The sequence below is a fragment of the Lycorma delicatula genome, chromosome 12, assembly GCF_047948215.1.
Source record: "Lycorma delicatula isolate Av1 chromosome 12, ASM4794821v1, whole genome shotgun sequence".
Classification (NCBI taxonomy): domain Eukaryota; kingdom Metazoa; phylum Arthropoda; class Insecta; order Hemiptera; family Fulgoridae; genus Lycorma; species Lycorma delicatula.
The window spans coordinates 78,018,683-78,035,013 of NC_134466.1; the positions used below are offsets into that span (position 1 = coordinate 78,018,683).

At 32.3% G+C, this 16,331-nt stretch overlaps 1 protein-coding gene across 1 annotated transcript in view; it reads left to right on the plus strand.

The window, feature by feature from the left end:
• Positions 1-15,951, plus strand: part of LOC142332848 (uncharacterized) — a 168,084-nt gene extending 152,133 nt beyond the window's left edge. Inside the window, exons 3-5 of the mRNA XM_075379496.1 lie at positions 6,591-6,819; positions 10,844-10,997; positions 15,760-15,951. Coding sequence (XP_075235611.1) covers positions 6,591-6,819; positions 10,844-10,997; positions 15,760-15,858 — 482 coding nt within the window. The 3' untranslated portion in view covers positions 15,859-15,951. The remainder of the gene's footprint in view (positions 1-6,590; positions 6,820-10,843; positions 10,998-15,759) is intronic.
• The last annotated feature ends 380 nt before the right edge of the window (positions 15,952-16,331 follow it).

Consider the following 16,331-nt stretch of genomic DNA (forward strand, 5'->3'; position numbering starts at 1 on the left):
TTTTTTATTTATTTCAAGTTAAAAAAAGGAGAAAAAGTCTGATTCGAACCGATGTGCCTTCCCCTTGTAAAATCCAAATATTTCATTAATTAAAATCTTATTTAGCTATAACTCTGGAACCGGTGATAATAAGTACCACTTATGATACATCGATACATTGATAGGGGATTGCAGCTTTCGATTGAAAAATGTAAATACATTAAATTCACTGGAAAACGCGTATTGCAGCCAGTAGATATACGAATTGGAGACTACAATATTGAGGAAGTAACAGTGTTAAAATATCTTGGAGTCATCTTACAGAAAAACTGCAGATTTACTGAGCAGGTACTAAGTGTCTGTCAGAGCGCGGAGAAACTGACTAAATGCCTAAATATAATTTTGTCAAAGCAGAGCGCTCCTCGGGCATCAAAAAGAAGAGTTTTAGCGACAACCGTAGTGTCAACAATGATGTATGCCGTGCCGGCATGGAGTTGTGCTCTCACTATTAGCAGAAATAGAGACAGGTTGAAGAGAGCACACGGGGGGATACTACTGGGAGTAGTATCTGCCTATAGAACTGTTTCTTACGAGGCCCTCTGTGTGCTTTCGGGAATGTTACCGATTGAACTTATCGCCAGATATAGAACCGACAGGTTTTTAGGGAGAGCAGAAAATGAAGTCAGGGAAAACATACATAGAATCTGGCAGGAGAGATGGGCGGAGGCTGGAGTGACTGGATGGACAAGAACCTTAATTCCAGAATTAACAGGGATTAACAGGCGGCATGGAGAAACTGACTATTGGATCACCCAGTTCCTGACGGGACATGGGTGTTTCAATGGTTATCTCCATAAGGTGGGAAGAAGGAATGAACCCGCGTGCATGTACTGCGAACAGGACGATGATTCTGAGCGTACGTTTTTAGTATGTAATAAATGGATAAGACTAAGACACGACGCGGGTATTCATGGAAAAACGCCGAAGGAGACCGTGGATTTCATGCTCAGCAGTAAGGAGAACTGGAGGAAGGTCGCTGATTATATAAAGACAGTACTAAAACAGAAGAATGAAGATGAAAGAAGTACGGGTTTCTAGTATGTTAGGTCGGGTGGTCAGCCTCAGCGGTGAGAGCCAGCATGCTTAGGTGTGCTGGTTTCAATGATCCGCTGAGGACTCCTTGGGGTGTGCTGTAGGGACAAGAGAGTATTATAAAAGATCCGGGGGTCACATCACGACTTGTAGGTATGATGTGGTTCCATAGAGGACATAATAGAGAATAAAAAATCTCAAAAGAGCCACCGGTAGGCCTGACCTGCCATGCCGGTATATAGCCGGTAGGCGGGGAGGGCCTATTAGAGTAACGGACACTCCTCTGGGTGGCGTAATACCATCAAGTCGGTCCGGCCCAGGGGAGTAGAGAAAAAACAAAAAAAAAAAAAAAAAAAATTATACATCGTTCAAAATTTCTCATTGAGGGCTTATTACTGGAATTAACAAAAAGTCTAAAATCCATTTTTTTTTATTTTGGTTTTTTTTAGACACGTCACGATGAAACTAGTCAAAATGGATTCAGGGGTAGTCAAAATGGATATTTCCCTTGAAATCTGAAAACCGAAATTTTTTGCAATCACAATATTTCCTTTATATCGTACAAGAAAGTAAAAATAATAAATAAGTGAAAAAATGTTATTTATTTATTTTTATTTTTTAATGAAAGACCGGGGGCATCTATAGCTATGGTCATTAACCTGGTGGAAATTGGTAGCGTATGAAAAGTTGCCGTGTCTGACCGAGATTCGAACCCGGGACCTATGCACGAAATTATTTATTTATTCAGTTAAATTTGTATTTAATAATTTTTTATCTACAAAATTTATTTATATTACTTAGATATACGACCTAAGGGAAATTCTAAATATCATCCAAAACTGGTTTTTCCATTAAATTATAATTCTGTCTTTTTTAAATCGGTAGTATCTAATAGAGAAATAATAGTATTAACGATTAGATATACTTCAATTAATATTAAATCGCTTTCATTGCAAATGATTTGCTTTTTGTATGTAATTTAATTTATAATAAATGTATCGTGTTAGTACAGTTTATCTATATAATATATAATTACTCGTAGAATTATAGAGTATTAACTTAGTTTTTAAATGGAAGTTTTGAACGGAATAGATATATATATATATATATATATATATTGCATACGAGTTTTGTATGCGATAGTGCAAAATATTAAAAGAAAGTTTTTGTGTGTACGCGTGTTTGTGTGTGAGAGGTTTATTTTTTAGGTAGAGGTAAGTGACAGGATGAAGAGGTTTTTCGATATGGTTGAACGGTGGCCGGTGTCATGTTTAACTGTTTTTTTCTTTGCCCTTCCCCACCGTAACTCTAACGAATTCTCATATCATGCGTCGACGAATACTGCTTTTTCCTCGCTTCATCAACATCAACGTGAGAGAAAGTTAGCTTCTTTTTTTTTTTTATTTTTAGTTTAGAACGTTTATTATAAAATTAGGTTTTTCAAGTGATTTAATGAGAACACCGTTTACTTGTTGTGTCGTTGATGACATTTGTGAAAGGGGCAAACAAGGGAAAGAGGAGTGAGGAGGAGATGAGATGAGCTTGACTTTTTTTTTACTTATTGAACGACAGTTGTTTGCCGTTCTATTTTCTTAATTAACCTTAAGGGTTTTTTTTCTATTATTCAGTAATTATCTTTAAAAGTATCAGCATTCTGTCGATATACCAAAGTCAAAAAATGGATATTAAACAGATTTGAGAAGTTTAATAATTTGATTAAAAAAAGCTGACACCAAAGTTGTCAAAATACATGAAAAAAGTTTCCTAAGTTTTATTTTTTTGGGACGGGTGGCAATTTATGATGAACTTTTATTCTAAAATTATGGTTATATGTTTATAAACAAAAAAGTTTAAAAATATTTTAATCTTTCAGTTCCCAACCACCAGAATCACCTTCTATATTTTTCTACGTTTACTATTTTAAATGGATGTGAATAAAAAGAAATTCCACCCAAGAATGTACAACAAATAAAAAGTTACCTATGATTTCTCTTTTTGGGGTTGAGGTTGAATTACAAAGAAATTTTATTGTAATATTATTATTAAACGTTTAATACAAAAAGTTTGACGTAAAAAGATTTTGAAAATCAATATTTTTTTTATTTAATCAACTCCCCCACCACCAATATGGCCTGCAAAGTATTTTTTCGGGTCACTTGTACTAATACTGTGCCTAGAAGACATTTTTCTGTTAAAAAAAATGCAGTGAACATGCACATATGTGCCGAGCATAATTTTAATCTCTAAAAACATACCCCCGTCCCTTGGAGATACTGACTCCAAAGTGTTACCGATAAATTACCCCGTATATGCGAGTCTCTGTACAAAATTTCATCAAAATCAGTTTATTCAGTCAAACATTATTAAAATTATAACACGCCAATTCATGTACATTTGTACGAGGTGCGACGCAAAAGTTCGGGGAATTTTACCATAAAAATAAAATAGCTTACCGTAACCTATAATTTCCACTGTCTCCTTCAAAGTAATCTTCTTGGGCATTGATACAATGATCCCAGCGTTTTTCCCGTGATTCCATGCATCCCTGGAAGTCTGCAGATGTAAGTGTTCAAAGCACGTTCTGCGTTTCTTCCTGAATCTCCTCAATTGTGTTAAAACGACTGCCTTTCGATTGAAATTTTATTTTCGGAAACAGCAAAAAGTCGCACGGGGCAAGGTCAGGCGAATAGGGAGGTGGGGAATCACTACCGTCTTATTGGAAGACAAGATATTCAAAACGGCTAGCGATGTGTGCGCGGGCGCGTTGTCATGGTGCAGAACCCGGCTGTTGTTACCCCACAGATCTGAACGTTTTGCTTTCACGTAACCGCTTCAAAACTCCACAATAGAACATCCCATTGACGGTTTGACCAAGAGGAACAAATTCCTTGTGGATAATGCCTTTGATGTCGAAAAGAATAATCATCATGGACTTCACGTTGCTGCGAACTTGGCGACTTCCACTGCGACGACTGCAGCTTAGTTTCAGGATCAAACCCGTACACCCGTGTCTCATCACCGGTTATGATGTTGGAGATGAAGTTAGGGTCATCTGTTGCTGAATTTTTCAATTCGCTACAGACAGCTACGCGATTGTTTTTCTGGTCGCTGTTCAACAGTCTCGGTACAAATTTTGCAGCGATGCGTCTCATGTTCAAATTGTCCGACAAGATGCATTGCACGGACCCATATGACATTTGTACGATTGCACAAACATCATGGATTGTTTGTCTACGATCTGCAACGATAGTCTCTCGCACTTTCGCGATGTTTTCCGTTGTTGCGCATGTCGATGGTCTTCCTGAACGCTCATCGTCATCGACTGTCGTTCGTCCATCTTTGAATCGTTTTTACCACAAAAAAGTTTTACTTTTACTCATAGCATTGTCACCAAATGCTTCCACAAGCATGCGTGGGTTTCTGCACCGGTTTTGTTAAGCTTGAAGCAAAATTTTATGCAGGTTCAATCTGCCGTTTAGAACTTCGCCGAAGCAGTAAAACACAACGTTACACAACCGCACGAAAGTCAACAATGCAGCCTCTTATCGTCACAGCTGTTGGAACACTGATTCACAAAGAGTATTGTTAGCCACATCTAGCGGCAGCAGGTCGTACCAACAATGGTTCGCGCGCGAAATTCAAATTCCCCGAACTTTTGGGCAGCACCTTGTACATATGTACATATGTACATACGTACATACGAACATTACTTTTGTTTTTGGGGGTTCCTAGATCAAGAAACATCAATAAATGCAAAAATCCTATACCCAGTTTTTTTTGACTAATTACCGTGCTTTCCTTTTTGCACCATACCTCTTAAGAGTTATTATGACAGTAGATTAGAAAATACATTGTTTGAAACATGTTACATTAACTTTTTGTAAATTATCCATCAGTTGACTGGTTTGATACTACTATCCATTCCTCTCAATTTTATGCTAATCTGTTATCCTTGATTTTATTATGTTCTACATCCTCAATTTAATGAGAAATCTTTGATTCCCAGTTACATCGGGTCAAATCATATAATATCTTGCACAGCTTTTTCGTTAGAAACTCTTTCCGGCTTCAAATTAAACCGTTAAAACTCTTATTTTTATTTTCATAATAAATGTTTAAATATAAGTAATAAAAAAAAGTTTTCAGAATTTTTTAAAATGTTGTTGCCCCCTCCTCTAAAAAATTTTAGAGAATAAATTTAAAAAAAGAAATTTTAAAAATGTTAACACGTAAGTTAAGCTTAAGTTTTCTTTCAATCTAACACCCCTTCTTATAAAGGCTAAAACTTTCAAAGACTGTTCTGTGTTCAAGGTCATTTATAATTTTGGAAAACTTGACATTTTTTGACAGCCCTAGTAAAGTATAATCAAAGTAAAGTTTTTTCTAGTGCCTCTAAAGAAAATCAAGATTGTGTTTTTCCGTGATATTTCTCCAGTCCCCGAACAAACCCTGAAATAAAAGCCCAAAAGGAATGCGCCACACATACGTGTTTTAGATTTGCAAGACACCCAATACCACATTTTTCACATGATATTTTACCTCATTTGTTTACCCTTATAAATATGTGCTAAAATAATTTTTGAGCTGTGAATTATTTTTCATATTCTTCATGTATTTACTTTAATATTATTTTGAGTATTTTTATTTTAAATTTAATTGTTTAATTAATGTTTAGCGGAATCAAAATTTTAGTACGGTTTCCTTCAGTTCATCTTTTCTTTCTTTTTCTGTTTAGCCTCTGGAACCACCATAAGGTATTACTTCAGAGGATGATATATGTATGGATGTAAATGAAGTGTAGTCTTGTACAGTCTCAGGTTGACCGTTCCTGAGAAGTGTGGTTCACTGAAACCCAACCGCCAAAGAACACCAGTAACCACGATCTAGTATTCAAATCCAACCGACCGGGTTGGTATAGCGGTGTACTCGTCATCATGAATCAGCTGATTTTGAAGTTGAGAGTTCTAAGGTTCAAATCCTAATAAAGGCAATTACTTTTATACGTAATTGAGGATAAATCGCGGATACCGGTGTACTTTGGTGGTTGGATTTCAATTAACCGCACATCTCAGGAACGGTCGACCTGAGACTACTAAATCATCTACATCCTCATTCACCCTCTGAAGTAATACCTTATGGTGGTTCCTGAGGCTAAACAGAAAAAAGAAGAATATTCAAATTTCGATAAAAGTAAACCGCCTTTACTAGGATTTGAACCTTAGAACTTTCGACTTCAAAATCAGCTGATTTGCGATAACAAGTTCACCACTAGATCGACCCGGTGGGTTCCCTTCGATTCATCTAGGCAAATGTAAAGGCAGTTGTTTTAGGTTTTATTGATAGAATAGCATTTTTCAATTATTGTCAAAAAAGGTAACAATATTGTTTTATCAAACCGTACACGGTTAATAATTTTAACTATTCTTAATTAAAAAACTAATTTTTGTATCGTTTATTTTTTAATGTGTGTAGATACATCTCATAAATGTTTTATAATTTATTTTTAATGTTTTTTCTAGGTAGCAAAAGCGGTGAAAATCTTGTTGATATTTCGGTAACTGGCATGATACCGGACAGTAGAGGGTGTAACAATTTGTTGCCTTCATCAAAAAATAATGCAAACAAGACAAATATGACGACGACATCAACTGATGATGGAATTATTTTACCGAAAAAGATACAAAATCCATGTTTAGAATCTAGCGATCGACAAAATTTACACAGAGAATTATTATTCAACCAAAAAATGTATGTATTATTATGTAATATATATATATATATATTATTAAAATCCTCCAAGTAAATAATCCATCTTTATAGTATATTACATGTAATGGTATCTACTAAATAATCAGTTTTGCCACATAAAAATATTTGACGTACAGTGGAGTAAAATAATAAATAGATAGTAATTCTAATGTATGCCGAGAATCTAATGCAGCGGCACTACAAAACCAGATATGTGTTTATTTATAATATATTCAATTGTACATTTATATATACAGTGACTTAAAATAGTCTACTGGAAAAGCAGATTTAATAAAAATATTAAAAAAAACTGGAATTTTATAAATTATTAAGTATGATTTTCCCAGCTATTAATAGTAAAAATTAAAATAGTTAAAGCAAAAAAAACATTTTTTTTAGAGGTGGGGAATAAATTTTAACAAAGACTTTTCAACAAATATATGTAGGTTTTGCTTTGAAATTTGCATTTTAGGTTAGGCATCTACAATTTTAAAAAACTGTAAACAATTCTTAATAGCTATAACTTTCAAAAAAGAAGGGAGATTTATAAAAAGTTTTTTTTTGGATTTATGCATAAGTAAAAAATTTGCTTAAATAAAGATCTCTGAAATTTCTGAGAAAAAAAATCAAATTTTTTTTTGCATATCACCCACCTCCTTAATGAATTTTGAAAAAAGATTAATACGATCATTGCCCCCATGTTTACAAATATTTAAGCCAAATTTGAAAAAAAGATCAGTTTGGTCAATCCTGAGACACAAGGGGGCAGTGCAGCACACATAAGCACATACATACATAATACATATGTTTACTGTTTTTTTTTGTTTTTTTTTTTGGTTTAGATAAACTAGTTGGATCCTAATATAAAGATTTGGAAAAAAACTGATACCCCATTTTTGAAACGATCATCATACTTTACCCTTTAATACAGCTATTCTAAATTTAATTTTTTTAAATTATTCCCCAATAAAAACCTGTAAAAATTGAAAAATTGTTACACACCATGAGCACTAAGGGAATCATATTCTATAGTCACAAACAATAAGACTTAAAAAATAGTATTTGAATTCTTCAAAAATAAGGAACCAAAACCAAATGATTCAAACAGATTCAAGAAGACTGAAATAATTGAAAATATTTATGTCTGAGAAATACTAAAAGATGAAAATCAAAAATTCCTAGAAAACCCGAAATCCAAAAGAGGGGTGAGTTGAATGTTTTAGAAAAAAGGAAGAAAACAACCTCAGAAAGAATGAAAGAATGTTGGATAAAATGGAAAACAACCAAAACGCATGCCCCGAAGTGGGCAATTTGAAAAAATTAATAATTTGACTAACTATTCCCAATAAAACGTTAAACCGGCTGACATTCATAGGCAGTTGGTGATTGTACGGTGATAATGTAATGAATGAAAAAAACGACCGAAAATGGTGTAAAAGGTTTAGAAATAACAGAATTAATGTGTACGATGAAGAACGTTCGGGGAGGTCCTCGATAATCACCGAGGACCTGTTGAAAAGCGTCGATGATGAAATCGGAAAAGATCGTCGCTCAGCGATTTCCAACCTGACCCTTCTTTTCCCTGATGTTTCAAGAGCTGTTATCGGTCGGATTGTTCATGACCGTTTAGGCTTAAAAAAGGTTTGTGCACGTTGGGTGCCGCACGTCGTAACGGAACGTGTTTAAATAATCCGAATGTGATCTACTTTGGAATTTTTGATGCGCTACACAGAAAAAGGTGATGAGTTCCTTAATTCAATTGTTACCGGCGATGAAACATAGATTTCGTATTATACGCCAGAGATAAAACGGCAGTCAATTGAATGGTGTCATCCACAATCACCAACCAGACCGACAAAGGTCAAGCTACAGCCATTTGGGTGCAAACTGATGCCCGTAGTCTTTTGGGATCGGTTTAGCATACTGCTGATCGATTTCATGCCGCGTGGAATGACTATAAAATCACAAGCCCACTGCGAAACTCTACCTAAGTTACGGCGCGCCATTCAATATCGGCGACGTGGACGGTTGAACGACGACGTCGTCTTGCTGCACGATAATGAACGTCCACATGTTGCGGGTCCGACAAGTGATTTATTGAGAACATTTGTTTGGGAAATTTACGATCACCCACCATATAGTCCGGACTTAGCTCCTTCTGATTATCATTTGTTTGGGAAATCGAAAGAATATTTGAGTGGTAAGCGATTCGCGGGTGACGATGAACTTAAGAATGCTGTTAATCAGTGGATAAATGGTCTGGCGGCGGAAGAATACGACGAAGTATATTGAAGCTGGGTATGGCTACGATAAATATCTTAATTCATTTGGCGATTATATAGAGAACTACTAGTATAAGGTATGTAGTTTAGGAGAAATAAAAAATATTTATAAAGTTTTCAGAATAAACTTTTTTACAATGAAACAGTCTTTACTTTAGAGATAACCTCACGTATAATTTGTTGCGATGAACAGAACGAAAATATAACTTCAAGGATTTAGCGTATAGTCTGCATGCTGTAGAAAATTCTTGTGGAAGAATGTAACACAATTTCAGTCTTCATTTTTCTTAGTATATATTTGCATGAGATTTATTTTATTTTTTTTTTTTTAGAATGTCTGTGCTATTTTTTCATAATGCTTTGTATATAAAAATGCTTACAACTTGTTTTGTTATTTCCTGTCCAACTTCTTGTTTATATGTATATATATGTATATCAATTGCCAAAATTGACAATCATCTTGATAATTATAAATTTTTTCATAACAGGCAGAATTAAATAGCCAGTCTAACTCATCACAAAGGTTGTAAAATACAACACATCTTGCCGCGTAAGATTCTTCACAATTTAAATTTGAAAGCCTATTGTGTAGCAACTATGCAACAACTTAAGAGAACAGACAACTTAAACGTCATGATTATTGCAGCTGGCTTCTTCAAAACATTGTCTATGGACAAATGTGCTGGATTTCATGTCAAGTGAGGCACGGTTTTATTTATCTGGGCACGTTAATTTACACAACACCAGGTATTGGACGAATTAAAATCCTCACTGAATTTATTCAGTAATTTATTTAAAAATCCACTTCACAATGAGAAAATCAGTTATAGTATACTAATCATATAATAGGGCCAATATTTTCTGGCTAGACTCTCTTTTTCTGTTTAGCCACTGGAACCATCATAAGGTATTACTTCTGAGGATGATATGTATGAATGTAAGTGAAATGTAGTCTTGTAGAGTCTTAGGTTGACCGTTCCAGAGATGTGTGGTTAATTGAAACCCAACTACCAAAGTCAGCCTGGTGGGTATTTTTTTTTTTGGCTAGACTGTCAATACAGAAGTGAACTGTATAATTTTCAAAGAATTCTACACTAAAGTTAAAAAATCATGAATAAAGAAAGGACTACTGCTTCTTCCAACAAGACAGAGCAATTTGTTGCACATCATGAAGCCATTCACTAAGACATGTTTATTCACCTTTAAAATTGTTAGCAAGAGCGGTGATTTCTGCATTTACCAGATTTGTCTAGTTGTGATTTTTTTTGGGGAGTTATTTGAAGGATGAGTTTCTGAATCGAATCATCACACTAACTGATGAACTGTAGGCGAATATTCAACCCCATTGACTACAATGTTTTGCATCACGTGAGTGACTCAGTATGATTACTTGAACACAAAAGCGCACCACTGTGCAGAGACGCATAGTACGAATAACTTTTTTAATAATATGGTAAATATGTAAACTTTTGTTGAAATGAAAACATAAATTAAATTAAATTCTGAATTTACTTTATTATGTTTTAGTTTCTTTCATAAATGTTATATGTTGCAACTGTGTTTAATCTGTAGCAGTTCAGTTTAAGTTTCCCATCAGAGATATATATATATATATATATATATATATATGTGTATACATATGTATATATATATATATATATATATATATGTGTATACATATGTGTGTGTTTAGAAGAATTTGATTTCAATATATGTATATATGTATTATTTTATGATTTCAGAGGTAAGAATGTTTTAAATCAAAAGTCGGAGCTGCAAAGAGCATTGGAAAAACATAAAGACAGCCAAGCCAAAAAGGAACTGGAATTACAACGATTGGAGGATAAAACACCTTTAGAAAGAGTTATTGAAGAACGTGCCCGGCGTCTTGAAAGTGTAATTATTTTATTTGTATCAGTATTAAAAGAGTCATTCAGTCATAATAAAATTTAAATTTATGTTATAGATATCTCTTGTTATTGTATAACTCTTATTGTTATTGTATAACGAGGTAACCAAATAGATAATAATTTATATATTACATTGTATCATCGCATCAATAAATAACACTGTATTTGTATTACTATACTGCCAAAACCAGTATTTGTTTTTATTCAATTTTATGAGCGATTTATCAATCATAAGTCTGTTACTGTTATATCCTTGTATGCGAGATTTTATTGAAAAGTTTATAGTTTACTTAGATATTTTCACTCACCAGACTATCTTAGAGGTAACTGAGGCTTCTTTTAAAGGAAATATGATGTGAATGAATGCTTCTCTCACACTTTGTCAGATTAGCACAGCTGCAGATTTATAAACTTGTTAATCTTTTGTAATGTTCTCTCCACAGAAAAAGGCAACGTTTCATCACCTATTTAAATTCATTTGTTGTTATACCATATAACATATAAGAAAGAATAAAGAAATACTACTACTACTTTTCCAGTATTTATATAAAATTTACGAATTGCAATGTAACATGAATAGAAAGTTGAAACAAAACTAATCTTTGGAAATTATTTAACTCTAAAGTAGACAAGCATGCTTCAGAGGATGAGATGAATAATTTGTAGAATGTGTGAAAATGCCATGCCTGACCGTGATTCGAACCTGGGACCTCTGAATGAAAGGCCAAGACGCTACCACTCACACCATGGAGGCTGGCAATGTGAAATATTGAGTTAACACAAATTTTTCTTTAGGTTCAGAATTTCAAACAAAACTTTTTGTGCAAAATTTTGTGTCAAAAAATTTTTATTTAATTTGTTGTTTTCTTAAGATTTTGATTTTTCTCTTTCCTTTTTTATTTATTTCCTTATCTTCCCTTATTCCTTTTGAGTAATCTAAAAAATAAATAATCATCCAAAAGGTTTTGAATGGAATGAAATCCAATTTTCCTTCATTTCAGGAAGAGGGTAGAGGTACCGTATTTATATCTTGATACTCCTACTGATCTGTTTATGGTAATTTTTTAATGTACAATTTTTAACATTTTTTAAGGATATAGGATACTAGTTTTAATGTTTCAAACAGCTTTGAATCTCATGGCATTTATAATGGTTGTTTCATTCTTGCCGATTTCTTTTCAAATCTAAAAATTCGATCGGTACTTTGTAAAATGTTTCATTCTTTGTTAATTAACTCTACTTTGGCATCAATATTTAAAAAATAATAAGATATGGAGTTGCTGATGAGCTCAATAATGAAAATAATGATAAGAATAATTTTTTACTAAATATTTAGTTTTAACTGTTGCAAAATGGTTTATTAAAACCACCGTGTTTTGGTAGTAAAAAATTATCCACTGGATAGATTAAAACTTAAAATATGAATAAATCTTTTCCCATTGTGCTTCTCAAGTAGATATAATACTGGCAATCACACAGATTGAACTCAATAGTATCACACAGATGATTGCAATAGTATTTCTATTGCCTGTAAAACAAAATTTCAGATTGTTTTACTGGATCATAAATTCTCTTGGAATTATCAATTCGATTTCATTTGCAAAAAGAAATAAATATATTCCCAGCTGGGGCTCCCTCAGTAAGTCAGAACAGATTTTTAAGATATAAAAATGGGGTGTTAGATTATTATCTGGTGCTTGTTAAGTATGAATCTCGTATACCGCTATTTAGCAAATTAAATATGTTTACTTTTTGTTAAATATGCTTTAATTTATCCGTAAGAAAATAAAATTAGTTTTTCCTAAGAAAATAACATTAGCTTCTATTAAACCCCGGACATTATAAATGTTTTCATGTAACTCAATGTAATACTTTGGCCTATGAGAAAGGGCTTTATTATGCTCTATTAATTTCCAAACTATTTGTAAAAAATTTCACCAATTTAGTTAAAATACAATAAAAAATCATTTTTTTTTACAAAAACTATTACTCTAGACGTGAATTTTTAAATAACATTAAATTAAAAAAAAGAAATTGTCTATGTCCCGTTCAACATACTCAAATACATTTAAATATCTATTCAAATAATTTTCATTAATGCTCTCTGAATTGCGTGTTATTTTATATATTAACTACCTTCATATATTTATACTATAATTATTAATATGAACTTATCATATCTGTTTTTTGTATTTAATTTTATAATTGACCGCTAATTGATACTTTGTAATGTACTTCTGATCAAGAACAACCTTTGATCCATCTAGGTAAATGCTGGTCCACTTCCTGTTGTTTTTTATCTCTGCATTAACATATCTATACATAGTCCTCATTGCAAAAGAAATGTTCACGTGCAAATCTTATCCCTCTGTGTATTGGAACATTAATTCATCGCACTGTAGAGGTGCTGGATTATCAAATTTATATATATTCATATAATTAATTAATGTTCTATTTAATATATTGTTCTAATATAATAACCAAATCGCCGTTATAATTTGATATCTGCAATGGATCGAGCGAAGCCAGATAAAAATTTACCATTTTAAGAGAGATACCTTGAATATATATCTTTAGTAGGATGAATTTCTTGAATATGTAGATTACTTAATTAGTAAATCTGATAATGGCTAGATACTTAAGTGAGCAATCGTTTGTACAGACAGAAGAACTAGTTTATAATATATTAATGGATCTTCTAGATAGGTAATCGATTGGATGGATTCCTAAATAAGTAAATCGCTATATTTAAGTGGATATCTGCAATGGAATTGGGCGAAGCCAGTTAAGGATCTACATAGTTTGTGTATTGGTGTGCGTAGTATTCAGATTGATATTTTGAATTCTGCAACACATTAAATTGTCTAAACCTGTTTTGATTTTTAAACCATCTCTCCTTTGTAGAAGAGCAGTATTTTCATCTGATAATACTATGTCTTCTTCACAGATATTCCTCTTAGTAGTTTGCCATTTGTTGCATTGTTGTAATAGATTTAAGTAAGCCTTCAACCATTTATTCCAAATAGATTGTGTAAAATTTTGCAGTAGTTGTCAATGGCCTAAACGATTAATAGAGATTTCAGTGAAATTGGGCTTAGGAATTCTAGTCAGAGGAGATCCAGTAAGTAAGTGTCCAGGAGTCAGTGGTTGTGTATCCCTCGAATCAGAAGATACAGTATATAGAGTGTATGAGTTTAAAGTAGCTTCAATTTGTGTGAGTATGGTGTATAATTTTTCAAAGAAAGTTGAAAAGGACTGAGCATTGTATTTGAATTCCTTTGATTAAATATTGTAAACAATTCATGGAGAATATTTATTAGTCTGAAAGTTTGTGTCATTATCAGAGAACATTTGTTTTGGTATACCTCTACGAGAAATAAAGTGTTTCAGTGCTGCAATGAAAGCATCCGTAGTTAAATTTGATACTAATTTCAAATGTGAAAGACATATAAAAAAGCAAATATAAGTTTTTGATATGATCGATTGATTTTTGCCTGCTGTGACAAATTTTGTAGTACAAATGGAAATTGATCTTTATTATTCTCTGTAAATTCAGCAATACAAGACACCTAGTAGCTAGGAAGATGCACTATTTTTTACTGTAAGTCACAGTTCTTAAGTTCTTAACGCATAGTGTTTTAATTCTTTGCCAATTGAATCTCACCATAAGATAGATTCTTTTTGATTACTGTCAACTTAAGTAACTAAAATTTGTTTATACATCTTCTCTGTCAGCTGTAATAACATACAACTATGTAACCTGAATCTAAGAATTATTGAAAAGAATTTTGCTGTACAGTAGGGCCAACATATAAGATATCAGTGAGAGACAAATTGTTTGAAGATTTAGCAGAGCCATTCAAAAACAACTTGCAACTTAGTTTTTAAGCTTGATTTGTTAAGTACCAGATGATGTGGTAATTAAAGTACGTTAAGTTTTGTAATTAACCAATTATGTAAGTTGACTTCAGATATGTGACGCAGTTTTAAATATTCATGTATGAAGTCAGTGTACTTCCGTTTAGCTTTTTTCTAAATTTAAAAATCTTTGTTCCACAATATTTAAAAAAGAAATGATAATTTTATAGGTACATGTAGATATAATAAAATCGTGAAGATGTTCAATATAAAGCACTCACAGTTGATACCAATTTATGATAGATTACGTTGAATATTCATCAGTTGTCATTATCCATCCCAGAGGACATATACAAAATCTTGCATCTCAATGTATTTTAGAGATAATTCATTGCATCGTAGAGGTGCCGGATTACCAAATAAATGTCAAATATTCATATAATTACTTAACATTTAGTTTATTTTTTTAATATTATAATTTCATCTTAAATGTATTGCTCAAATAATTTTGCTAAAATATTCATTAAATTTATGTTGATTTCAGCACTAGAATTTTCATCTAACTAGGCAATATGTTGCTAAATTAAAAGTAACAATTAAGAAGAGGCAATTTATAACAAAGCAATTGGATAAGAAGAAATAATATATGCTTCCATGATCGAACAATAATTTATTTGATTTTTTCTGAAAATTTTACATGATTGATCTGTGACATAACATTGTATTGTTTGTTTTGACATTTAGACAAACACTATCGGTTGTTTGTATGTGTAAAAAACAAAAAACATTATTGATTTCAGTGATTATAGAGATAATAGAATCGGGTTAAATGATTTTTGTTTCTTCCATGTCTATTTTATTATATTTATCTTTTTATTTTTTTGTTGCAGTTGGAAAAAGGTAATGGTAACAGTGATTCAAATGATGAAAAACAGCCAGAGTTCCTTCAAGTTCATGCAAGGTTAAGAGCAAGAATGGACTCGAAATAACAATAGATTATATAAAAACAAAAATCATAATTTATAAATCAATTAAAATTTACATAATCTGTAATTTATAATAATAAATAATTATGATTTCAATTTGTAAATGTAATATTATACACATTCATATGACGTGTGTGCAATGGATCTGTGAGTGTATGTGTGTGTGGGTGTGTGAGAGATTGATTAATAAGTTTAACTTTATGTATATTAATATAAATAAATGTACTATATAATGAATACAAAATCGTAGGAAAAGTTTTTAGTCTTACAAAGTAAACTATAAGGTGACAATAAAGACAGTAATTTATTTAAATATCTATTTACTCGTACATTATTGCACTGTAGCGTTTTTATTTTTTTTTAAATCGCACCAATATGTCAATAGGGCAAGTATTTAATACCTTATCTGCTTGGTTATTAAATGGATTAAATCCTTTGTATGGCTGTGTTTCCATTAAATTGATTCAACGATTTGA